The sequence below is a fragment of the Carcharhinus amblyrhynchos genome, chromosome 22 (assembly GCF_965287045.1).
Source record: "Carcharhinus amblyrhynchos chromosome 22, sCarAmb.v2.hapA, whole genome shotgun sequence".
NCBI classification, from domain to species: domain Eukaryota; kingdom Metazoa; phylum Chordata; class Chondrichthyes; order Carcharhiniformes; family Carcharhinidae; genus Carcharhinus; species Carcharhinus amblyrhynchos.
The window spans coordinates 26765511-26793496 of NC_137345.1; the positions used below are offsets into that span (position 1 = coordinate 26765511).

The following is a 27986-nucleotide window of genomic DNA, read 5'->3' on the forward strand; positions in this document are numbered from 1 at the left end:
GGAGTGGGCGGAGTGTCTCTCGAAGGGCGAGGACGGGGTGAGATGGGCGATGTCGACCTCGATGAGCGGGGGGGCGGGGCTACTCGTGGGAGTAGGCGGGTCTGGCTCGATGGGCGTGGCCTGCCTCAGTCAGTGTGATGATGATGGCGGCGGAATTAGTGCGGGACACGGCCACTTCCTCTAGTTTCCAACATTACCGGCTCCGTCACCTCCACCTGGAGCTGCGGGTGGATTTCGAGCGGAGGCAGCTGCAGGGTCGGGCGGTTTTGGAGCTGTGCTGCCTGGGGACCGGGGAGCGGGAGCTCCGCCTGGACACTCACTCCAGCCTGAGTGTGCAGGCGGTGACTGTGCGCTGTGCCGGGGGAGATGCCCAGCCGGTGCCCTTCCAAACCCAGCCCTTCAGCAGCTATGGAGACACCCTGGTGTTGAGCTTAGCCAGCCCGAGCGGCGATGGGCAGCAGCTGAAGCTGGACATCCAGTACACGGCTACCGATGGACCCGGGGTGAGTTGTTCCTGTTTTAAATTGGGATTTCCCCAGAGTTAAACTATCATTAAACGCAGATTAATGTTGTTTGTTCAACCTGGGTACTCATTAGTGGGGTGAGAGGGTGATTTTGGGTAGATGGATTGAAGATACAAATCAGACTTGAACAATCTAGAGGAGCTGAATGGCCTCTTCCTGTGAATCAGCAACTTTGATTTATTAGGGCAGCCTTTGAACTGAGCAAACTAAATCCCTTCATTAGAGATCTCTGAAAGGCCAGAGTTTAAGTTTATTAATTAGTGTCACAAGTAGACTTACATTAACATTGTAATGAAGTTATTGTGAAAACCCCCTAGTTGCCACACTCCAGTGCCTATTCGGGTACCCTGAGGGGGAATTTAGCATGGCTAATGCATCTAACCAGCATGTCGTTTGGGCTTTGGGAGAAAACTGGAGTACCTGGAGGAAACCCACTGAGACATGGGGAGAATGTGTAGACTCTGCAAAGACTTTGACCCAATCAGGGAATCGAACCTGGGTCCCTGGTGCTATTAGGCAGCAGTGCTAACCTTTGTGCCACTGAGAGTTAAGGAGAGAATTTGGTACAGGCAAGGTCCTTCGGAGATTTGAGTTTTGATGAGAGTTGCAAAAATAAATGTTTTAAGAGGTGGATGGATTTAAGGAGATCGGAGCTGATGTCCATTTAAAAATAAGTTTCTCAAAACTAATTAAACTGGATACATCGCTTACATTAGAATATTTAAGCACTTAAAATTGTGATCTAATTTGCTTTATCTAGTCTAAATATTCTACAGAGATATCTTACTATATGTTTGAATTTTAATGGTTTGGAGGAGACATAAAGGAAGATAATTGCAGGGCTTTGGGGAAAGGACCAGTGATGCGAATGAAACATATTGCTGTGATGTTGTGGCTTAGGCACATCCCAGTTACAGGTGCTTTTCCAATGGCAATGCTACACACCAGGTGACATGTTGATGGTATTTCAATTCAGTTCGACTTATAAATAGAACAGGTTGGTGAAATTGAAACTCTGAAATACTTAGCTGTGTAGGGTGTGTCATGAAAGATTACACCTGAAGCCATGCAGATGCCACTGAGGCTAGCCGTACCCAAGTAATAATGAAGCATTCAACCGCTGAACCTCAGTCTTTCGGCTGAATGTTTTCACATCTCTACATCGATACTTATTAAATCATGGCCCTATAATGTCCCTTTAACAAGTCATTAGTGAATTTTACATTTAGAAATGTCAATGTAAGGAGCTGGATGGAAGGGAGATTTAAAGATATTATGTGGAAAATAAAACTATTGAATACCATTGGTCTGCAAATGACAGTGGTGCAATAACTGAGTTTCCATTATATCTTTGTCTCTGCACGTATTTGAATTAAATTATCTACTGTGGAGCAGAGAATGTTGAGGTAATTTAGTTGAGATCCTTTATATCAGTCTGTAGTTTGATTGGGAATCAGTGATGAGTTATCCACTTAAAATTGTCACTAAGATTAAATTGAGAGTAATTTTTTGTGTTGTCATGATGTCTGGTCAAAGGGACTGGTCAAGGCAGAAACTATTTTAAGGCACAATTGGATAAATATTTGAAATAAGAAGATATACTGGGAAAGGGCTGGGCAATGGTTTTTAATTGCTCCAGCAAAGAGCTGGCACAGATTCAAAGGGCCAAACAGCTTCATTTTGTGCTGTAAATCTTCTAATGGTGTATGCAATAAATAATTTAGAACCATGTTTCATAATTATTTTCTGTTATGCTATTCAAACAGATTTTAAACACTGCTTTGGTCTGGAGTAACCTATTCATTGTGGCTTGAATGATTTGTCAGCATTTTATTTAACTTTCATTGTCATGTGTCTTGCACAAGATGCTGATATGTTTCTTTTTAAAAACCCTTGGGTTTGGGTGCAGAAGCCACTTAAGTGTAAGGCATCGCTAATAAATATTATATCTTTGTAATTCTTCCTAGTGCTAAATATATTGATCCTATGCTAGAAATATATATTCTCAAACCTAACTCTCAACTTCTGATCAGTTTATATTGAATGCAGATGCAAAGTTCGCCATGGTGTTTTAGGTCTTGTCTTTTTTTAAAAAAAACTGTCATGTTAAATTTGGTTCAAGATTCATGCATCAAGTAATATGTTACTTTTTTTTTGATACCTTGTAAAAGTGTAGTAATCACTTTCCCCAAGTTCAAACATGTTGCATGTCGTAGCAATCCATAGCTTCATATAGCTGTATTCAATCTAAATGATTCAGAAAACACTGGCGCTTTGAAAATTGACATTAGAAAATATCAATGCAAATGAATAGCTTTTTAAACATGGAATGAGAAGAGGAACACTCAATTCAACAACTCTGCTCCTTCCCCAAACCACGTACAGTTTATCCTGTCATGGTCTCCACTTCATCTATTTAATCACTTCAGAGGAAAAGTTGTATGTAAGTCTCAAAAGTTGTAAGTGAAAAGCGTAGACTGATTACTGAAGTCCAAGTATCAGGTATGTTGGTATGAATTTCCATCCATTTAGTGACGTCATTAATCAATTTATTTAATGGCATCATAGAGAAATCTCAAAAATCATTGAATATTTACATGTAAGTACTGTAATGGCACACCAATGGAGCCTTTTTATTGAGCTTTTATGCAAGTTTGAAACTGGACCAAATTTGGAAATTTTATGGTGTTGAAATGTTTTTGACTTTTAATGGTTAGCCAAATTAATGTGAACATACAGCTTCTGGTGCTATTACACTTGTAATAGCTGCTTAGAAGGACAGACAGTACAAGAGAAATTCCCCTGATTAATGGCATGGGAACTATGTGCAGATCACAGATGATATCAAATGGAATGTATTTTACATTGCTTCAGAAGCACTGTATTCTAAATGTAAAGAATCTACACCCTTTTGAAACAAACTGTTTTGTGGGTCGTTATGCAAACCCAAGAGGAAGTGAACTGTTTTTGAATATCATTTCATTAATCAGGAGCAGTGTGTTGAGCTGAAGACTTTTTAAAAAAATGTCCAGATTGAGTAGATTTACAGTAGTGGTTCAGGCCTTGAAGTTAACATTGATCCATCAACTGGATTTTATTGGTGACTGACTGTTAGGCAGACGTTAGGCAACTTGGCAGTCTTTGATTGGGGAAGGAAAGGAAATCTCCAGGATACAATGGATCCAAAATGTAATCATTTGGAAAAACCATAGTGGAAATTGAAAAGGAAAAGATTTGGAATTTTGAAACTTAGAATCCCTACAGTACAAAAAGAGGCCATTTGGCCCATCGAGTCTGCACCGACCACAATCCCACCCAGGCCCTACCCCCTATCTCTACATATTTACCCACTAATCCCTCTAACCTATACATCTCAGGACTCTAAGGGCAATTTTAGTATGGCCAATCAACCTAACCCGCACATTTTTGGACTTTGGGAGGAAACCGGAGCACCCGAAGGAAACCCACGCAGAAACGAGGAGAATGTGCAAACTCCACACAGACAGTGACCTAAGCCGGGAATCGAACCCAGGTACCTGGAGCTGTGAAGCAGAAGTGCTGACCACTGTGCTACCGTGCCGCCCAGCACCTTTTGCAATATCGAGATGTCCCAAAGCACTTTCTAGCTAATTAAGTACTTTTGAAATGGGGCTATTATGTGGTTATTTTAATTGTTGCTATACAGAAATAGCCAGAAACAATGTTGCTAAACTATCTTTAAAATCATTACATGATCAGTCTACATGAAAAACTATGAGTTCCCTAATTTTGTATCTTAAACCTGTATACCTCACAATTGAGAGCTGTTTTGATGCGATGCATTTGGGTCATTTTCTAGAGCTCCATAGCGTCAGTCAAGTGTGATAAGGATCAGCCTGAATGAATATGGGTAACAGAATAAAATGATGTTTCCCCATTTGGTCTTCATTCTCTGCCAGTTCTACTCCTGCCCCGCACAAAAACTGAACTGTATGCATCTTGCCATTTTGCTAAATTTTTTTTCAATGTAAAGTTTAATTTATTGTTTTACCTTTTGCTACTCCAGATTTCCTGGCTTCATCCAGTACAGACAGCCAACAAAGAGAAACCTTTTCTGTATACATCTGGCTTTCCGGTACTCAATAGGTCTCTCTTTCCCTCCTTCCACACTCCGAGCAGCAAGAGCACGTACTCTGCTGCCATACAGGTAAAATGCTACAACCCTGCATGAATACCGCCTGTCATTGTGCTCTTTTTGGTAGGTTGTTTGGTTGGACCCTGAACAGACAGCAGGAAAAGTAAAGCCGTACCTCTTCACCCAAGGCCAGGCTGTCCTAAACAGGTCCTTCTTCCCTTGTTTCGATACTCCTGCAGTTAAGAGTACTTACTCTGCCTCTATTAAGGTAAGGCCAATGATGTTCTTTCCTGTAAACTTAACATAACTAAGGTAATGAGCGTTGAAAACTGCAGACACTATGAAGTATGCTCATACAAAATTATCATAGATCATTTTGAAATTATTCTGAAGCCATGTGCATGATCTTCAAATGAAGAATATTGAATGACTGTACTTTAAAGGACTGGAATTTGACATAGGGTGGCATGGAGGCACAATGGTTAGTGCTGCTGCCTGTCAGCACCAGGGACCCTGGTTCATTTCTGGCCTTGGGTGACTGTCTGAATTGTGTTTGCACATTCTCCACATGTCTGTGTGGGTTTCCTCCGGTTTCCTCCCAAAGTCCCAATATGTGCAAGTTAGATGGATTGGCCATGGTAAATGCACAGGTTATGGGGATAGGGTGGGGTGGGGGGAACTGGGTAAGATAGAGTCAGTGCAGACTTAATGGGCTGAATGGCCTCCTCCTTCATTGTAAGGATTTTGTGACTGCTTAAGAGATGTGATTGATGATTATTTTAATCCTTGTACCTTTTCAATATTTGAAGATGACTTTATCTGAAAACTACATGTTTCTAAATGTTTTAAATTGGATTTATTTGCTCAAGTCACTTTTTAAATTCACAGTTTTGATGCTGATGTCTGAGGCATACAATGCAATATTTTCTCTAAGTGGTGTCACAGATGTGGTGCCATGATTTGGAATACTGTTCCGTTGTCTTCCATTGCTACCTTCATTTCTATTAGAGCAGGTACCATGATATTGAAGGGGGAGAGTCTAGATACAGTGCCTGCCTACACACCACCTCTGCAAAGCAATTTTTAAGATGGCAATGGGGAAATGATAAAGCAACTCCAAATATTTAAATTGGTCAATTGTTGTGGCAGATGTGAATTTGGTAATATGATGCAAAAATATGTTGGAATAAAAATGTTTCACAGATTCCATTAAATCAAGAGCACATGAATTAAGAAACGTCCAAGTAATCTAGGCAGAACAAGGATATATTTAGCTGTGTCTGGAATTTAAAATCCAGCAATTTTAAGACTGAACCAGATTTCAGCTGTATTTGCAGACTGATGCATAATTAACACAGGCCATTTCAAAGCACACAAGACAATTGGACAGTGGTTTCCTAGTTCCATATAGAGGGAAATCCAAGTATTCCCTCCCCAGCCAATAGGTAATCAACATTAATTTGTCTTGGCAGGACGTTCCTTTGGATTGATGCCTGCTATACAAAATATTAAAAATAACAAATACAACATCAACATAAAAGGTCAGACACTGCTCACCAATGCCAGATCTGGTCATTCTTTAGCTCGGTTGCTCCAAAACAACAATGACACTGTCATCTGCCTGACATTAAAGTTTAAAGTTTATTTATTAGTGTCACAAGTAGGCTTACATTAACACTGCAATGAAGTTACTGTGAAAATCCCCTGGTCGTCATACTCCAGCGCCTGTTTGGGTACACTGAGGGAAAATTTAGCATGACCAATGCACCAAATCGACACCGTCATCTGTCTGACATTATGACCGATTATTAAGTATATGCTCTCTCCACACAAAAAAAGACAACCTAATCTGACCAGTTAATGTTAAATCAGTCCTTGATTTTTGTTTCAATAAGTGTATGAGCTGAGAATGTTTCTCCAAATGTGAAACTTCTGGTGCTACTGTTTACTTGTTTTAGGTTCCTGAAGGATTCACAGCAGTTATGAGTGCAACCAAAAGGGAACATGATCAAAAGCAAAACATGTTCCACTTCAAAATGCATCACCCAATTCCTTCATATCTTGTTGCCTTAGCTGTTGGTGACATTGTCTCTGCAGAGATTGGACCAAGGTGAGTTCTTTCCCTTTACCCAGCTACTTCAAAGTGGCTTGAGATTAAAAGAATTGACCAATCATTTTTGTCTTGTTTTTGCCAGTTTACCACTTTAACATTGCTCAATTAGCTAGGCTAAATGTATGGGTTATGGGGATAGGGCCTGGGTCAGACTGTTTGGTACAGACTTGATGGGCTGAATGTCTTCCTTCTGCACTGTGTGATTCAATGACCTCTAAATTCCCATTGATTTTAAAAAATGTAAGAATTCTTTATGGTTTCAGCAAGTCCCTTGAGTGGTTATTTTATTAAAAGGCTTAAAACATTTCTGCATTTTAAATGAGTAAATTGTCAGATTACAATTTGGCATTTACTTGAAGAATAAAGTGAATTCTGAATATATTCCTTCCAGGTTGCTTTTATTTATGCGGGGTGATGCACAATATATTTCTGTAGGATGTTTTTTAAGGTACGACGAGGTAACTACCTGAGTGATTCTCCAGTTGGGGAATGTCCAGTTGTGGCAGACTGAGATATTGTCAAAAAAGCAATGTCATCTAATTTAGCTGTGCTGCCTCCGCACTTTCCCATACTGGTCACCAGCCTATAGTCATACTAGTCTGAAAATGTCTGACTTCAGAAACTAAACCAACTCAGCCTGTTTAGTACTTGGATGGGAGACCTCTTGAGAATAACAGATGCATTCGGCTGAGTTCCTTCTGTGCCCAAGTGGTTTAAATTGTAGAAACCCTACAGTGCAGAAGGAGACCACTTGGCCCATCGAGCCCACATCAACAACAGAGCATCCAGGCCATATCCCTGTAATCCCATGTATTTACCCTGCCAATCTCCCTAATCCACACATCCTGGACCTTATCCGTTTACAATCTATATAAATGATCTGCAAGCAGGGACAGAGTGCAACATAGCAAAATGTGCGGATGGTAGTAAATAAGCAGGAAATATTCAGGCAATGAAGGGGAGATAAAGATTTTACAGGCACATATAGATCGGAGGCTAGAAGAATGGGACAAAATTTGGCAGATGGAGTTTAATGTGGATAAGTGTGAGATGATCTATTTTGGCAGAAAAAATAAAAAGGCAAATTATTACCTCAATGGAAAGCAGATTCAAAATGCATCCAGGCAGAGGGATCTGGGTGTCTGTCCGTGAACCTCAAAGTCGGTGTGCAGGTATAGCACATAATAAAAAAGGCGACTGAGATAATGGTATTTGTTGCAAAAGGACTGAAGTACAACAGTAGAGAACTGTTGTTACAGTTATATAGGGTGTTGGTGAGGCCACATCAGGAGTATTATGTCCAGTTTTGGCCTCCTTATTTGAGGAAGGATGTGGTGGCTTTGGAAGCAGCTCAGAGGAGGTTCACCAGATTGATTCCAGTGATGAAGGGGTTGGCGAATGAGGAAAGATTAAACAGTTTGGGCTTGTACTCACTGGAGTTTCAAAGAATAAGAGGGGATCTGATCGAAGTGTATAAAATTTTAAAAGGGATTGATAAAGTAAACGTAGACCAAATGTTTCCTCTTATTGGGGAAATCTAGAACAAGAGGTCACAGGTATAGGTTACAAGGCGGCAGGTTTAAAACTGAGAGGAGGACCTACTCGCAGAGGGCGATGAATTTGTAGAATTCACTGCTCCAGAGCACTGGAGTCTGAATCATTGAATGGTTTGAGAAGAGCGATAGACATATTTCTAATAAAAAAGGGAAACAGAGATGGGAACAAGTGGGGAAGTGGATTTGAGACCAGGAAAACATCAGCCATAATCTGACTGGCTGAGCAGGCTCGAAGGGCTAAACTTGCCTAATTCTTCTCCGAATTCCGATGTCCCTATCCAGGGATACTAAGGGGCAATTTAGTATGGCCAATCCATCTAATCTATTCATTTTTGGACTGAAGATAGGTCACTGATGCGGTAACCTACAAACCTCTAGTGCAATGCTTTGAGATCCCTGATTTGAATTTCACCCTGGTAGTTGTTAAAATTGTCCTATGGCAGGCATGGGTGAGCTGAAACATTTTTTCCTTCGGCAGCATGGTAGTTCAGTGGTAACATCACTGCACTAGTAATCCAGAGAGGCTCTGGCTAACGTTCTGGCGACATGGATTCAAATCTCACCTTGGCAGCTGGTGGAATTCAATTGATTTGCCACTGTTCCTCCAGTGGCCTAGTGGTATACATCAGTGAACTTGTAATCCGCAAACCTAGGACAATGCTCTAGGGTTCCTGCCTTGAATTCCACCACAGTAGAAGGTAAAACTATCTTGTGGCAGGCATGGGTGAACTGGAACTTATGGCAGGGGATGTTATGGCAGCAGGTGGATGGGGAATGAGGAATGCAGGAACTCTTAAATGACTGCTATTCATTTTTTCTGGCATGCTGAGTGTGGGCTAAAGGCTGGAGAAAGTACTGAAGTGATTTCTGCCTGGGCTGAGGGAACATCAAGCTGCTAGGGATAACAAAATTCAGGGGAATATCACCACCTGCAAGTTCCCCTCCAAGTCCCACACATCCTCTATTAGAAGAGGTCATTGCCTGAGTAAGTAGTGTCCCATGATTGTAGGTCTTTGGAAGTGCTCACTAGATTGAGGACAAGTATTAGGGTAAGGTTGGCTAAAGTGTATCCACTCAGGAAGAGAAAGTTATTACTATATTTGAAGCAAGCACTGAACTCACCACATGGAGAAATATCATAGTATAATTTCAAAGCACTCAATTTGCAGATATCACAAAGCTGGCAGTTACAAAGAAAATGAGACCAGATATTCACCAACATGTACATGTACAGTCTGATCAAAGTCCAAGATGTGGATGTGCCGGTGTTGGACTGGGGTAAACACAGTAAAAAGTCTGACAACACCAGGTTTTAGTCCAACCGATTTATTTGATAGTAAACTCACAAGCTTTCGAGGGGACTCCCTCTTCGTCAGGTGAATGGAGAGTTCTGGCCTCGGACAGAGCATGTAAAGCACAGACAGTTTAGAGATTACTGATTTAGAATGTGAATCTTTACACCTAACCTGCTGTTCAAGTCCTAAAGTGGCTGACAATGTGTGTGGAAGGAGCACTGATCACAGGTTAAAGAGATGTGTATTTCTCCAGACAGCACAGAGAGTGAGGTTTTGCAAACCCAGGCAAGTCACGGGGGTTACAGATAGTGCGACATGAACCCAAGATCCCTGTTGAGACCATCCTCATGTGTGTGGAACTTGGCTATCAGTCTCTGCTCAGCGACTCTGCGCTGTTGTGTATCGTGAAGGCCGCCTTGGAGAACGCTTACCTGAAGGTCAGAGGCTGAATGCCCGTGACCACTGAAGTGTTCGCCAACCAGAAGGGAACAGTCCAAGAAGCAGTGGGAAAGGGACATTGAGCAGATCAGTAAACTGACTGCACCCTCTGTGGAACTTGTGGTTTGCATTAGATTTATTCCCAGAAGGAATGCACAAACGTTACAGGTGACAGGAATTCAAAAGCATTGACAGTAAAGTTCGTGCTGAATAGAGGTTGTTGTTGACGGGTTTGAGTAGTGAAAGGAGGACTATTCTGGAAGAAAAGAGGGCTATTACTGTACAGAAATCATAGTTTCTGCATCAGGTTCTGTTTGAGATTGTGCAACTTGTGCTTTGGTTCAGCAAATCCTCTCTTCATATCTGCTGCAGGATTATTTATACAACCACTAATAGTCAAGTATTTGCCATCAAGGTTCTGCACTTTGTGGAAACCTGTTGAGCAGCTCTCTTGTTAGTCATGGAGAAAGTAGCAAACTTTTATGTTTTGACATGGGGATTCTTTGACCGAATGGTGCACCAGAATTCTGGCTAATATTCTGGCTAAAGGTTCCAGTAAAGTCTTAATTCCAAAGTTTTTTTTTAAAGACTGTTCGTGTTCACAAGATCTAGCACATCAAGCTGCTAGGGATGACAAACTTTAGCGGAATACCACCATCTGCAAGTTCCCCTCCAAGTCACACACCATCCTAATTTAGAACTGTTAACTCACTTGTCAATGTAAAGTAACATTTATTTATTAGTCACAAGTAGGCTTACATTAACACTGCAATGAAGATACTGTGCAAATCCCCTAGTTGCCACACTCCAGAGCCTGTTTGGGTACACTGAAGGAAAATTTACCATGGCCAATCCACCTAATGTGCACATTTTGGACTGTGGGAGGAAACCCACGCAGGTATGGGAGAACATGCAGACTCCACATGCAGACACCAAGCCAGAAATTGAATCCGGCTTCTTGGCGTTGAGGCAACAGTGCTCGCCACAGTGGGTCAAAAGCTTGCCACACACACCCAAAGCCTATACCAAATGGATTGCAGCAGTTCACCACCGTCTTCTCTGGGACGATTAGGGATAGACAACAAATGCTTGCCATCATAGAGTCAGTGAAGACTGGTTTCCCTAATGCGATCAAGGTGTGTTCTGTGTCTAAATGCAAAGCTCTAGGGCTAATTAAGAGTAGGCAATTGTGGTCAGAGATAGACATGCTTTTTTTCCTCTGCATGACTACCTTCTCTGCCAATCCATTCTTGCCTTCTTAAATCTACACTGCACGCACATTGCTTCCTGTGTGCAACAGTAGGAATTCAGTTTCTGTGGAAACCTGAGTTTGTTTGATTCTATCTTTCTCCTGTGCTTCTTTTGCTTTCACCTTTCCCTTTCCCCTTGCCTTTCATACACCCATTTTTGTTCATGTTCTCTGTTTCACTTTTGCTCTTACCTTTTTACTTTTTCTCTTTCTGAAGGTGCTTTATAGCATTAGTACAGCTCTGAGTTGGCCGGATAGTCCCGTCTGGTTATTATCTGAATCATTTCCACAATGGGCCTCAATTGCTGACTTGATAATGTGACAGACAAAGTTCAAGTAAACAACAATTACTTCAGTTTAACCTGCATATTTAAATTTCAATGCATGCTCTCAACTCTTTGTCACAGTATGTAGTCAAAGATGGGTAAAATGGGATCTGGTTATCTTTAGTTCTGCCTTCTGGAGGATTGTTAATATTAAGCTCGGTATACTAAATAAAGTTTGCTTTCTTATGAATTATAATGTCTGTTATTGAGTAAGGGAGTGAAATAAAGTGCCTGGTTTTCATTGTCCCATTCTTAGTATTTGAGCATTAAGAGAATAATCTTATTTCTGGTGCAGGAGTTGTGTCTGGACTGAACCCAGTCTGTTAGAAGCTGCTAAAGAGGAATATGACGGTGTGGTTGAAGAGTTCTTGAAAGTTGGTGAGAAGCTCTTTGGTCCGTATGTGTGGGGAAGGTAAATCTGTCGTTCCACGATCTGTTTTGATAAAATAATCTTGTTCTGCCAATACACCTTGCTTCACATTCCTTTACATCGACGTTTAATGTTGGGAATTGCCTACACAAACATTGTATAATGGCAATTCCCATCTAAACAAATTGTTTGGTGCAGACTGTTAATAAAGCAACTGAAATACATTTAAAAATTTAACTGAAATTTCTAATGTGTAAAATAAGCTGTTTTTCTACTCTCTTGTGTGAGCATACCTTCTTCCTCCAAATCCACGCCTATTTGCCAACTCCAAGCTGCATGTACATTGACTAATGTGTGCATTAGCCCTTCTACATATGTAAGTTTGTTAATTTCACCATTTTCTCTGCATGTTTGTCTTTCTCTTGTACTTTCTCTCTCTCTCTCTCTCTCTCTCCTGTGCCCTCTCCTTAATAGGTTTTCTCTTATCTCTCAAAATCCTTCAATAATGAACCTTTGCTGCCTTGTCTTTCATTTTCTGTTAGAAGATAAGAACATAAGAAATAGGAGCAGGAGTAGGCCATCTAGCCCTTCAAGCCTGCCCCGCCATTCAATAAGATCATGGCTGATCTGAAGTGGCTCAGTTCCACCTTCCCGCTTTCTCCCCATAACCCTTAATCCCCTTGCCTACGAAAAACCTATCTACCTGCGTCTTAAATATATTTAGCGAGGTAGCCTCCATCACTTCAACGGGCAGAGAATTCGAGAGATTCACCACCCTTTGAGTGAAGAAGTTCCTCCTCAACTCCGTTCTAAACTGCCCCCCCCTTATCTTGAGGCTGTGCCCTCTAGTCCTGCTGTCCTTTCTGAGCAGGAAGAACCTCTCCACCTCTACCCTATCCATCCCTTTCATCATCTAATACGTCTCAATAAGATCCCCCCCTCATCCTTCTAAACTCTAACGAGTATAAGCCCAGTCTATTCAGCCTCTCTTCATAGCTCAACCCCCTCAACTCTGGTATCAGCCTAGTGAACCTCCTCTGCACTCCCTCCAAGGCCAAAATATCCTTGCGCAAGTGCAGCGACCAAAACTGCACACAGTACTCCAGCTGCAGCCTCACCAGTGCCCTGTACAGTTGCAGCAAGACTTCCTACTTTTATATTCAATCCCCCTCGCTATGAAGGCCAGCATCCCATTTGCCTTCCTGACCACCTGCTGCACCTGTAGGCTGGGTTTTTGCAACTCATGCACAAGGACCCCCAGGTCCCTCTGCACTGTAGCATGCTGCAGCTTTTCGCCCTGTAAGTAGTAGTCCTTCCTACTATTATTCCTACCAAAGTGGATAACCTCACACTTGCCAACATTGTATTCCATCTGCCAGGTCCTCGCCCACTCGCTCAGCCTGTCTAGATCCCTCTGCAGACTTTCTACACCCTCCGCACAATTTGCTGTTCCACTTATCTTTGTGTCATCAGCAAATTTCGACACCTGTTCCTCTTTTGTGCCTTTTTATAAAGGTGCTCTGTACATTAATCATACAACTATAATCTGAATGGCCCCCTGACTGACAAACAAATAAATGCATGTTTCACAATGATGCTGTGGATTTACCCATTGAATTTGTCTTGTTTTTACATACCTTTCACAATGTTATTTTTGAAGTCTCCGGTCTGTCTCAACAGCCTGGACTTTGGAAGTATTTAGTTTGCCTCACACCTGTACATTCTAAGCAAGTTTTGCAGCAAAAGATCCGTAAATGATTGTCAATTGTCATCAATGTTTGGCATAATGCCCTGATATTATGAAATTTTCAATTAATTGTAACTAATGGTAGTATCTAAAATAATTGGTATCCAGGAAAGATTATGAATTTAATCAAAGGGGACTATGGATGTCATAAACCCTGAAGATTAGATTGTGGGTTTAAACTCATTCCATGATCTGCTATTTTATTATGACATTGTTCAATGATTTATGATTTAACATCCTATTGCTCTGAAGAGCAATTAGTTTGTCTTAAATTTACTGTAAGAAGCCCCACAACACCAGGTTAAAGTGCAGCAGGTTTATTTGGTAGCAAAAGCCACCAGCTTTCAGAGCATTGCTCCTGATGAATAAACCTGCTGGACTTTAACCTGGTGTTGTGAGACTTCTTACTGTGTTTACCCCAGTCACCCACTGGCATCTCCACATCTTAAATTTACTGTGACAGAGGAGCAGGGTATATACTGTATACAAAGTCAGTTAATACATTAATTACGCTGTCTATTCATTTTACACATACACTTTGTAAAAGGCACAAATGGACTTAACTTTAAAATGCATGTTTAAACAATTTTATTTTTTAATGCTGGTTCTATTTGTTCATTACACTTCAGCTGGTACTGGTAAAAGTATTAGACAGTGTCTTTCTCTGCTACTTGCTTGATTCTTACTGTACGGGGCATTCAATCTGATTGCTGTTGGACTGTTTAAAGACCAGCAGTCAGTCAAATTAAAAGGGCATTTAGTGGAAGACAACTTTCAGCCAGGGTGCACACAAATTCTTTCAAATGTGCACTCAAAAGATTGTATGTCTTAGCAGTAACGCATGAATTGTTCTGAAGCAAATTTGTTACTTTTGCTACTGTGCTGAGCTAACTTGGGAGAACTGTTCCTGTCAGTGCTGACTGAGTTTTGAAAAAAAACAAATTTTTGGAAGTGGATAAATCATGTTAGCAATGAAGGATGGAACTAACCTGTCAGTTAGGTTCGAAAGGGCAAAGCTGAAGTTACACAACTCAGCACAGAAAGTAAAACAAAATTCTGGAGACGCTGGACTTCTGTGCTGAAAACACTTTGGCAAGTTGACCAGCATCTGTGGTGAGAGAGAAACTGAGATAATGAGTCCTGATGAAAGACAAACAATCGAAATGTCAACTGTGTTTTTCTCTCCACGGTGCTGCCCGATTTGCTAAGTGCCTGCAGCATTTTCTGTTTCTTTCTGTTTGCAGAGAAAGTAAGCTGGGAGTGACCCAGAAGAACTATCCCACCAATACGACCATTAACTCGATTTTAGTAAGAGATTACATTGTTTTTATCTTGCACACCCTGTTGAATAAACTGAGATTAGAAGATGAAAATGAAAGAGGCTGTGCCTCCATCATGAGTGTTAGGTTGCAGCTTACAATATATGGTTCTGCCTTTGATTAATCGCATCAGTTCTTACACGTTTTGAGATGCGATCCATTCCTACAACCAAATACAATGATTGACTCAAATCTCTACCTGTAGAACTAATAGTTGGTGATTGGTAGCGTATGCCATGAGTGAGGAAGAAACAAGTACCCCTGTATTGAGAGATAATAGAATGAAAAGACTGCAAGTGTTCAGGTGGGATGGTGTTTTTTTTTAAAGGAAAACTTTGATAACCCCAAGTTTCTTGTAATGTTCCAAGGTATGACCTCCTCTTCATGCCTCCGTCTTTTCCGTTTGGTGGGATGGAGAATCCCTGCCTTACATTTGTTACTCCCTGTCTGCTGGCAGGAGATCGGTCACTGGCTGATGTCATCATCCATGAGATTTCACACAGCTGGTTTGGGAATCTGGTCACAAATGCCAACTGGGGAGACTTCTGGCTTAATGAAGGTTTTACAATGTATGCACAACGGAGAATTACAACAGAACTTTACGGTATGCCTTCTGTAGAACGTACATTGTGATTTTGAATTCTAGTCTCCTAATTCTCATAGCTGAAAATATGATGAGATGCTCAATAATTAAGATGTTCTTTAGTTCATACCATTCAGGTATGTTGCTCAGTGAGGTATTAAACATAGTACAGTTTAAGCTGGTTAAATCTTGTGTCTCTTGAATAATGCATTTCATGTGGTTTAAAACATAAGTCTTTAAGTGTCGTGTTATTTTGAGTGTCATGTATGATTTTTGTTGAGCACCAGTTTTTTCACCAAAGCCAGTAAAGGGCATTGATTGTCTCCCAACCCATTAAGGAGATTTCCTTGTGTAAAATGTTGTTAATCGATAACAGACTCTCAAAAAAAGAATTGACCAGAAATTACTCATATCTCTACTTTGCAGAGCAGTTGAGAGGAGTTGGAACTCTGTCTCACAGCAGGTCATAGGACAGAGGAGTGTGTGAATAGATTTGTCTGCTTACCTAGTACTTTTAAAGGGCAGAAAACAAGGTTACTGATAGCTATAATTTTTTTTTGAATTAATTTTCAAGGGACATGGATGTCACTGGCTGGCCAGCATTATTGTCCATCCCGCATTGCCCTTATTCAGAGGGTAGTTGAGAGTCAACTACATTGCTGTGGCTCTGTGGTCACATGTAGGCCAGACCAAGTAAGGATGGAAGATTTACTTCCCTAAAGGACATTAGGGAACCTGGTGGGTTTTTCCGTCAATTGGCAATGGTTTTGTGGTTATCAGTAGATGCTTCATTCTAGATATTTTTTAATTGAATTCAAATTCCACCACTTGCCATGGTGGGATTTGAAAAGCAGGTCTCAAGAACATTATCTGAGTTTCTGGATTAATAGTCTAGCAATAATACCACTAGGTCATTGCTTCTCCTAATAATGTCACACTATATAGCCTAATGAAGGTAGGGTAGGACTAATGAACATGCTGTTATTACCTGTGGCACTCCAGGAGTGCCTTGTTGGAAGGCAACCTCATCGCTAAACAAAAGGATTGTTGTCTATTCCTATGTTTCTCTTGCCCCCTAAATCTATACCCCTGCCAAACTGGCAAATTGTCTGCTTTTAAAAATCCCAGTTTACTGTCTCAACACGGATGAGTTTTATTCATAGACAAGCTTTGTCTGTGCCTGTGGCTCGGATATTGTTACCAGAGTGCTATTTGATCTGTACGTTTTGCTTGTCATTTTATTTTTCAGGTGCAGCATATACTTCTCTCGAGGCTGCTACTGGGAGAGCCCTGCTTCGTCAACACATGGATAACACAGGGGAGGATCATCCGCTCAACAAATTGAAAGTCAAAATTGAACCAGGTGAGACCTTCAACGCTAGGGCTGGAATTTTACTGCCTTGCAAGGCTTGTAGAACAGAAATCTCCATTGGTTCGGGTGGGATTTTACGAACGCGCCCGAGCAAGGTCGCAAAATCCTGCCCTAGATCTGTACAGGCTGCTTTGGATTCACTTTTTGCTACCAGGTTAGTTTCAAAAGCCTATCTCGTTAGTAGATCCCAATCTTCTATAACTGTTACAAGTACATCTGACTCCACTTAAATGAATATTTCTACTAAGGGAACAGAAATTAAGATTGCATTTACTGTTGTTTTATTCCTATCTGCTAAAAAGTTCTGTTTTACTTAAATACGTGTTTTGTATAATCATTACATAGACTGAGCAGAATTGTTTATTTCTCACTGACATAGCCTGTTTCTCTTCCTCAAAAAGTTTTTAGTTTATTTCAGCTAGACATGCTGTTTCACTTTCAACTGCTTTATTAACCCCATTTTTTCCACCCCACCCCCTCCACGACCCCAGTGTGTTAACGTCTTCCCTCCTGCTTTATTTACATTCTGCACAAGAACGTGGATGCAATTTTGATTCCAGGAAAGGCTTTCCTATCAACTAGTCATCCCTTGTTGCACTGAAGTTCTCAACAAGAGTGTGAAGTCTTTGTGCCAACCCTGCATGTTAACCCTTTCAATATATCATTCCTTACGCCTGATACACTTGCAGCGTCCTTCACTCTCAGACTAGGGAAACAACACTCTATTCAGGCTTACATTATCACCTACAAAAATACACTATCTGTACCCTTGATTACAAAATTTTCCCCTAATGTAGCATCTATATTCTTGTAATTTGTCTGCCTGTCATTCCCCTGGCTAGTCTCTTGTTTTTTTTGGCTGCCATAATGTTCCTCAGGACCACCTACCTCTGAGTCAGTATTACTGTTCACCTTGTTCTCAACGCATCGTGGAATTTTTTGGCTGCTTTTCTGCAAAAGGATTGGTAAAATTGCTATTCGATACTTAATGTTAAAAGTAAATGTGTATTCTTAAGTTTTGTTTTGATTAAAAGCATCTAGGTAAAAGATGATTAATGTGTTATCATAGAATCGCTATATTGCAGAAGGAGGCCATTTGGCCCATTGAGTCTGCACTAATTCACCAGCAGAGCATCTTACCAAAGCCCATCCCCATCCTATCCCCATAACCCCATGCATTTACCCCGCTAATCCCCCTAATTTACACATTTTGGACACAAAGTGACAATTCAACATGGCTAATCCACCTAACCTACACTTATTTGGACAGTGGGAGAAAACCAGGGCATCTGAAGAAAACCCACGCAGCACGTGCAGACTCCATCCACAGGTAGTTACCCAAGATTGGAATTGAACCCAGATCCTTAGCACTGAGGCAGCAGTGCTAACCACTGTACCACCGTGCTGCTCCCTTATATGGAAGCTTTATTATTTAGCACAAGCTAAATAATTAGCCACTTGGTGACCTGTCTGGGTAATCAAAAAAATACTTAACGTCCATTGTGTTGGGAAAGAGATATAAGATGGGGATTGGAAACAAGCTGAGAGATGCTTTTGAAAATGGAAAAGTGCAGGTGGCTTTCAAGCAGCAAGGGGCTGCAAGAGGGAAGTTAGAAAATTAAAAAGCAAAATCACTATTTGAAATGAGGTGGCATAACCTGCTCATTATTAGGTTGTTAGGGAAATGTGTTTTCCTTTAATTTGAAATTAGTTTAGTTAAAATGTTTTAATTCATTGTATTTGTTCTTTTTAGGTATTGATCCTGATGACACATATAACGAAACTCCCTATGAGAAGGGCTACTGCTTCGTATCATATCTAGCTCACCTTGTGGGTGATCAGAACAAATTTGATGCTTTCCTTCGGGTAAGAACTCTTTATCAATAAAGATTTTCTTTTGCTTTTATGATGAATTGATTAATAGTCGCATGCTGGCCTCGTCTAGTTTAGACTATTTTGTATTTATTTATTAGTGTCACAAGTAAACTTGCATTAACACGGCAATGAAGTTACTGTGAAAATCCCCTGGTCACCAGATTCCGCTGCCTGTTCGGGTAAACTGAGGGAAAATTTAGCATGGCCAATGCACCTAACCAGCACATCTTTCAGACTAGGAAGAAAGTGGGGCACCAGGAGGAAACCCACACAAACACAGAACGTGCAAACTCCACAGTGACCCAGAACGGCAGTCGCGCCTGGGTCCCTGGTGCTGTGAGGCAGTAGTGTTAGAGTCAGACATGAAGCTGTGGCAGTGCTCCAAAAACTGCTCAGTCTTTCTCGAGCTTATTTCCGGTTGCTTTCCCCCTTTGAGCCCAGCTACAAAATCTTAAAAAATAATACTTTCTGCACTTCGTCGCTGAGCAAATATGCTGACATTAATGAAGGTGTTGAAAATCACCATTTAAAATTTAAGTATAAACCATTTAACTTAAGGTTCTGACTTCCTCTTAAATGATTGAATGTCTTCCTTTCATTTTCTTCCGGCAATCTCCTGTTGCTTGCTGATCGCAATTTGAGCTTTGAGGTATTATGCTGTGTCTCAAATTTGAAGTTGCAGCAAGAATTTTCTGAAGGATTTTCATTTGGTGAAATATGTATCGGGAGGACAGTTTTCCAGCTAATTCAGCTTTACTCAGATCTGACCTTTGTGTCAGGAGATTATGCATTGTTGTGGCAGTGTAGTAATTGAGCACGTAATGTAGCAAAGTACAAGGGAACTGTTGCATTGTTACAGGTGCTGCCATAGAATCCTACAGTGCAGAAGGAGGCCATTCAGCCCATCGAGTCTACACCAACCACAATTCCACCCAGGCCCCATGCATTTACCCTAGCTAGTCCTCCTGACACAAAGGAGCAATTTAACATGACCAAGTCATGTTAATTCGAATGCTCACATCTTTGGAATGTGGGGAGAAACTGGAGCACTCAGAGGAAATCCACACAGACACAGAATGTGCAAATTGCACATAGTGAGCCAAGCCAGGAATCGAACCCAGTCTTTGGCGCTGTGAAGCAGTAGTGCTAACCACTGTGCCACCATGCTGCCCTTCTGGAGAAATATAAATCAAGTTTTCCAGCTAGTTTCATGCTTCAGATGGGCATTAAAAATCATACAGTACTATTCAGAGAAGAGCACAGAATTTTTCCAGTGTTCTGGCTGACACTTGTCCCTCAAGCAGCACAATTGAAAATAAATTAACCAGCCATTCACTTCAATCTGCTCAGAGTTGCTTTTCTCTCTCTGTGGATTCCTATGGTTAATGTAGAAACATATCGAAATCTGGAAGGACATCCATCGATGAGCATACTTATTCAGATGTTTCCCAAGTCAAATGGACCTTGACAAACTTAAGGGTATTCTAACGCAGATTAAATTCTGTGGCAAGCAGATCACAAATATACGAGAGGAACTATGCCAAAATCTTTGTGGGTGTGGATTCTGCAAAATGAAGGAAGTGCATGTGTAAACTGTAACATGCACACAAACACTTCACTTGTGGAGTTCACGTATTTGTCCCATGTTTGAGTGCATTGCTACTTTCTCACTGAAAACGAGTCATAAGTATTTTAAAAAATTACTTCGAGACAGAGACATTTATTGCCCAGCCTCAGTGGCCCTTGAGAAGATGGTGGTGGGCAGCTTTTACCTGGTGCAGAATCGGGATGAGGAGGAATTTCTTCAGTCAGAGGGTGATGAATCTGTGGAATTCATTGCCACAGAAGGCTATGGAGGCCAAGTCATTAAGTGTATTTAAGACAGAAATAGGTTCAATGTTGATAAAGGGATCAAAGGTTTCGGGGAAAAGATGGGAGAATGGAGTTGAAAAACGTCAGCTATGATGTAATGGGGAAGACTTGATGAGCCAAATGTCCTAATTCTGCTCTGATTATCTTATAGTCATCCACAATGCTGTTAATTAGGGAGTTACATAACTTTGGCCAGCAACAGTAAAGGAAAGGTTCTACAGTTCCATGTCAAAATGGAGTGTAGCTTGGAGGGGATCTTGTAGGTGATGTTCCTACCTGCTCAGTTTTCCACTTGTGGCATTTGTTTTCATTCAAATAAACTCTTGTGATCTTAATACACTCTTGTTTGAATGCAGGCCTATCTGGACAAATTCATGTTTCAAAGTATTGTAGCAGAAGATACCTTGAATTTTTATTTAAACTATTTCCCAGAACTCAAGGAAAAGAATGTCGAAAATATACCAGGTAATGTCATTTCGTTGAATGTTTATTGAATGCATTAAATAGAGGAAAGAAAACTCTTGCTACTAAAGTGCTCTTATTAGAATTAATCTTTTTATTGTTACTAATGGATCAATGACTTATGGTGGCTAGTTATGGTTTACAAAGGTATTGCTGCGTGGTCTTTTTTTAAATTTGAGAGATCAGCCTGACTGTCATACAGATTTCCTTACAAATATGTAATGGACGGGTGACAGGGTTATGGTGTATGTAAGGGATTCTGATAACCAACATCAGATCTGAGGTTAATTCTAAGCACCAATTGAGATTTTGTCACTTCATAATTGATATCTCCTTGGCACATTAATCATCTACTCATATGGAGATTATTTAAAACATGTAAATATCTATTTGTTCATAGAATTTCTACAGTGCAGAAGGAGGCCATTCATCCCATTGAGCCTGCACTGACAACAATTGCACCCAGGCTCCATTCCTATAAACCCATGTATTTAGCCTGTTAAATTTTCTGATTTTGGAGTGAGTGCAGATGGAAAATTCTGGCCTAAGGGACAATTTAACATCGCTAATCAACCTAACCTGCACATCTTTGTAGTATGGAAGGAAACCGGAGCATCTGGAGAAAACCCACACAGACATAGGGAGAACGTGCAAACTCCACACAGACAGTGACCTGAGGCTGGAATTGAAGCCAGGTTCCTAATGCTATGAGGCCTTTTAGAAATAAATAATCTGGAGTCTTAATAGCTATTAAATATTAATTCTGAACAACATTCTGTTTAAATCTGCATTGAAGACTTTTGCCTTAGGCTCTGTTAGTTGCAGTGAGCATCAAGATTTACCCGCAGTACCTGATATTCCTCCAGAGGGTGCAGTGATCTGTATAGATAATATTCTGGATTTGGAGATGCTGTTGTTGGAATGGGATAAGCACAGTAAGAAGTCTCACAACACCAGGTTAAAGTCCAACAGGTTTATTTGGTAGCACAAGCCACAAGCTTTCGGAGCACCGTGCTCCGAGAGCTTGTGGCTTGTGCTACCAAATAAACCTGTTGGACTTTAACCTGGTGTGATAATATTCTAATAGTGCGTCTCAAATATTTCAGTCTACAGACCTTTAGACAGGACAAACAACCCTGCAGACCATCTGCCAGTCCTATGCCACCCTTTTTAGCTCAAAGGCTTCAGAATGAACAGGCATTTATGGGAACTATAAATATCGCTTTTTTTGCAATTAATCTGTATTTTAGTTTAACATGTACATTTTTAATTCATGCCAGAAATTAAAATATATACGCTTTTATAACACACAAATTAATGCTATAATAGAACAGATTTGTTTAAAATATTCTGATGTTAGAAAATCATCACAATCCTTTTCTGAGAAACTAATTCTTGCCTTGCATCTATATTAATCAAACAATATCAACATTTTGCCTTTAAAACTACATTTTGATCGAGTTTTTTGAAGAGGTGACAAAGATAATTGAGGGATTGTGGATGTAGTTTATTATAAACTTTAGTAAGACATTTAACAAGGTCCCACATGACACAATGGTACAAAAACTAAAATTGCATGCACTTTGTGTTGGGCTGGCTAGATGGATACAGAAGTGGTTTGGTCATAAAGACAGACAGTAGTGGTGGAAGGGTGTTTTTCAGAATGGAGATCTGTAGCAAGTAGTTAGTAATGTGTCTAGGGAAGGGCACTTCAAGGAAAAGATTAAGTGAAAAATATGGTGGATATATTGACCACTTATGATTTGAAGAAGCAAAAAGAGAAATTACTTAAATCTTATATTGACCATGTGATGTGCCGGAAATAATGGATAATAGGAAAACGCTCCCACCAGTCGAAGCCTATCCATGTAGGCAAAGTATTGCTAGAACAGATGAGGCCCCATTAGAGCAGAAGAATCCATTGGATTGCTTCAATATCGTGGCCCAAGCGAGTGTTCAATGAACAGGTCTAACAACACCATGTGAATGCTCATCAGGGTAGTGTAACTGACATTTTTTTAAAACACCATGGTGTGTATCTACTCAAAATACATGGTAAAAAAGCTACAGCTGATTATGAAGCTGCAGAGACATACTTGGATAAAGTTTCCATGATAATATTAGAAAGTCTTAACAGCAAAGCAAGTGCTCTGCGGATGTACCAATGACCGCTATGACAGTTCAGCACATGCGCAGTGATCTGCTCAGCACTATGCTGCTGCCCCTATAGTGGGAATAGGCCCGACTGCCGATTTTCAGAATAAATCGCGCAGGGGCACTCTGCAGTGCTCTGAGTGTAGGAGATACATTTTGAAAATAGCTAAAAAAGCCAGCGGAAGTTACTCGCATTTTGATGCGAATTGGGCACTTGGAATTTCTTTGGGAGATTTAACCCCAAGGTTTTTGGAGTTTATTTGCTGTATCATCCTGAACTCGCCCAAGAATCAAATCATTCTGCAGGCATTCAAAATCAGGGACAATACTGAATTGATGCATAAAATGCTCACTGCATTCAGAGGTTTGGGATTTGCTGAATTCTTTGTCAAATTCAATGTAAAAGATGCACTCTGGAATGCTGCAAATGTGTGAGCCAATATACCCCAAGATATTTTGATAAATGTATGGTACATTTTTTATTCCAGATAGGGGGTCCAGTACGTACGTTACAATAAACTGTGAATATCAAAAACTTTCTAGTGATTGAATGCAGCAGAATCAAACAGCAGTCAAGGTTGAGACAAAGACTAGAACTGTTTTGTATGAGTTAAACATTCTAGTACACTCGCTGCTGAACTATCTATTTTTCTTTTTGTTAAGGATTTGAATTTGATTCTTGGTTGAACACCCCTGGGTGGCCTCCTTACCTACCAGACCTTTCATCTGGTGATACTCTCATGAAACCTGCAGAAGACTTGGCAGCTCTGTGGCTGGCTGCAGATCTGAACATGGACGCTATCAAAGCTATTGATATGTCCTCATGGAAAACCTACCAGATTGTGCACTTCCTTGATAAACTCCTGGAAAAATCGCCCTTGCCTCCAGGTAACAGCCATGATAATTATATCAATCACATAATAAAAGTTAGCTTTTCTTAGTTACTTAGAGCAACACATGAAACGCATTTCACATGGACAACATTTAGTCTGATGCTCATTATCATTAAAATTATTTCCTATCAAGAATGTAATCTTTTAAGATTGTACATTAATAGCTCTGTTTCAGTAAGTCTAAACACTGCATCTAAAGTGAAGGTTATTTAGGTACATTTTAAACCTGTGGAACTTGAGTTCAAAATGATTCAGGTTCGCAGGAACAGGAGTCACCTATTCAGTCTCTCGATTCTGTTTTGCCAGTCAGAGATCATGGCCTATCCTAATCCCATCCACCCAACTCCAGCCCCACATTCCTTTATACTCCCGGTTAGCAAAACTCTATCAATCTCAATAAAATTGAGTTAGAATTTGCTAATTTCTATGGGAGAACTCGACATATTTAATGCCAAGGATGGAAGTAGTGTAGCACTTAGTGTACAGATACAAAAGCTAAGGATCAGTTCATAGTAAAGATTAAAAACAATCTGTGGTCATACAATTTATGTTTAGCCTTGGCTCAGTGATAGCACTTCTACCTGAGTCATAGGTTTTGCATTCAAGACTCATTCCAAATACATAAAAGTTGATTGATAACTAGAATAAAATTTGAAATTTGGTTTGCTGCAGGTAATATTGCAAAGCTGGCTGAAATGTAACCAGAGATAGCAAAAGCTAGGAATGTCAAACTATTTATTCACAGGGTGCAGATTGTTATAGAAAATAAATAAGGATCACCTTTCAGCATAACACCGAGGAAACATTGCAGTGTTTCTTTTGGACAGCATATTAATCCAAAGCCCCACTTTCCTTAGGTACACACACAATATCTGTTGGTACCCTCATAAGAGCAGTGGAGGTCTTTCTGATGTGTGGCCCAACATTGATCCTTTAACCACTGATCTTTGGTGGGACCTTGTGTGCAAATTGGCTGGCAAGTTTTCCTACATTACAAAATTTAATGCACTGCATCAGTATTACTTTGATTTTTTTCTCTCTCCTGTCCTTTGCTGCAGGTGTACAGTTCCATGCTACTGGCACCCTCAAACCATGTGGCCATTCTTTATGCATGAGCCAGATGGTGAGTGTTGGCAGGTAATTTGGCTATGATAGTTTAAACCACTCCTACGTGTGCAGTTGCTGATTAGGGCCTTGGTTACCATTTCTGGAATAGAAAATGTTTATCTTTATTTTCCATCCCTTAACCAAAGGGGTACTTGAGCTTTTTTAAAATTATTTCCACAGTTCAGGTTTGTTAACTCAGTGGAACAAGGATTGAATCTGCTTTTTATGGCTTATAACTACACTGAATCTACAAGATTGTGTTCAAGAGTGGGACCACCTTGCCACTCCTTTTCCACCCTAACCAGTTCTATCTTCCAAATCTCAGGCCAGGCCAGTTATGACAATCCTGTTGTTAGCCTGTTAGGATTGGACTTGAGATTTTTGCTTATCTGGATGGTTGATATAAACATGAAAGAAGTTTCGTTTCAGTAATTTCCCATGTATATACACATATTAGTGGTAAGTGGTATTATTTGCAACCCAATATGAAAAAATTGTGATCAGAAAAAACACTAGATAAAGTGCAGAGTCATAGAGGCTTACAGCATGGAAACAGGCCCTTCAGCCCAGTTTTTAAGCACTAAGCTAGTCCCAATTGCCCACATTTGGCCCATATTCCTCTATACTCTTGCCCATGTTTAGCCTTGGCTCAGTGATAGCACTTCTACCTGAGTCATAGGTTTTGCATTCAAGACCCATTCCAAATACATAAAAGTTGATTCTGATAACTGGAATAAAATTTGAAATTTGGTTTGCTGCAGGTAATATTGCAAAGCTGGCTGAAATGTAACCAGAGATAGCAAAAGCTAGGAATGTCAAACTATTTATTCACTGGTGCAGATTGTTATAGAAAATTTGCATTAAACCTATAATGTCTTGAATAAAGTTTAAAACCTGGTTTTCTGTAGGCAATATTGTAAAGTTGGCTGAAATGTACCCAAAGCTATCGAAGGCAAAGAATGCTGAACTGCGTTTTCGCTGGGTGCAGATTGTTGTGAAAAATAACTATGAGGACGCGTTTGATGAACTCAGGAATTTCCTCTATAGTCAGGTATGTAAATGAGTATACTACACTCAAATTACTCTTTCTACAAAATGCAAGATGAAAAATGTAATAATTACAGAAACACATTTGCTGTTGAGTAGATTATTTATATCCTATACATTAAAATTGAGTCATTTCAAAATGCATTGAAAACTCAAATAGGGGTAAAGGTGATGACTTGACTAAGTGGAAGATGCTGAGAAAGGGCAGAGAAAAAAAACTCTGGGGAATACAACCAAACATTGAAGGACAGAGCCATACAGATTTGAGAGATTAGGACCACCACCAAGAAAGACATGTCTGCAGAGAGGCATTGAGATATGAAAGACAATGTGAGCTGGGGAACAAAGACATTGAAAAACAGACAACTTAGTTGGAGACACAAATGGCATAGAGAAAAAGAAATGCTCATGATATAAAAACTGGTGAAAGTTCAAAAGATTGACAGACTAAGATAAGAAGGTTAACATTTCTGCTTATTACAATGCCTGTCCTGGTACTACTACTACAATGTAATCCAAAAATGTTCAGCATCACAAAGTTGTTATACCACTTGAATTCTTTTTTGGTGAAATGGTGGCCAAGATGGCCAGGAAGTGATGAAAAATCAATAAACCTAAAATTAATTTAATATCGTAATACTTCCCTTCAGGGGCAGCATGGTGGCACAGTGGTTAGCACTGCTGCCTCAGTGCCAGGAACTCAGGTCCAATTCCCAGCTTGGGCTTACTGTCTGTGAAGTCTGCACATTATCTCCACGTGATGTTCCTCTGGTTTCCTCCCACAGTCCAAAGACATGCTGGTTAGGTGCATTGGCTATGCTGACTTTTCCCTCAGTGTATCTGAACAGGTGCCAAAGTGTGGCAACTAAGGGATTTTCATAGTAACTTTATTGCAGTGTTAACATAAGCCTAATTGTAACTAATAAATAAACATTGCAGTGTTAATGTAAGTCTACTTGTGACTAATAAATAAACTTTAATATAAATTGTCACTCTTGCCCTCTTCACAGGGAAAGCAAAAGTACACTGTCCCTGTTTATCGAGCCATGTGGTCTGAAACTGAAGGAACACGTAAATTGGCACAGGAGATTTTTGCAGCTACAGAGAAACAGCTCCACAAAAATGTGCAAAATTATGTGAAGAAAATCCTTGTCTGAAACTATGATGATTCATCCTCTAATTACTAGGAAAATTACATATCTTTTTTCACAAGTTTTTTTTACTTCCCAGACTGTTTGGAATATTTGTACTTCAGAATGTACTTGATTACTGTCTTCCAATTTGTGTTCGTGAAATCAGGTGAATCATTAACTAATAATTTTTAAATCTGTCAACTCTATTTGTAAATGTACTACAAACATAACCATTGTACAACTCCTTGCTGTAACATGTTCATTTCTTGGGTATTTTCCAAAATAGGGCTGAAGTGTTAAATCTAATAAATTCAGCTGCTTGTGGCAAATGCACAGATCTCTCAATCATCTTTTAGAATACCATTTAACTTGGAAAAAATATCAAGGTACCACAGAAGTGAAATCTACATTGAATTCCTGGATTTCTGTTGTGGTGG

General features: G+C 40.2%; 1 protein-coding gene across 2 annotated transcripts; it reads left to right on the plus strand.

Moving 5' to 3' along the window:
• The first annotated feature begins 110 nt into the window (after window positions 1-110).
• Window positions 111-27882, plus strand: rnpep (arginyl aminopeptidase (aminopeptidase B)). 2 transcript variants are annotated; one of them, XM_080210056.1, is made up of 11 exons: window positions 111-503; window positions 4570-4710; window positions 6597-6748; window positions 11911-12027; window positions 15420-15655; window positions 16884-16997; window positions 18760-18872; window positions 21110-21218; window positions 24033-24257; window positions 26278-26420; window positions 27427-27882. In XM_080210056.1, the coding sequence occupies exons 1-11, from the start codon at window positions 138-140 to the stop codon at window positions 27571-27573; spliced, it is 1863 nt and encodes a 620-aa protein (XP_080066182.1). In that variant the 5' UTR covers window positions 111-137; the 3' UTR covers window positions 27574-27882. The 2 variants fall into 2 exon arrangements, with proteins under 2 accessions (XP_080066182.1, XP_080066181.1); XM_080210055.1 differs by lacking the exon at window positions 4570-4710 and adding an exon at window positions 4766-4906.
• Window positions 27883-27986: the final 104 nt, after the last annotated feature.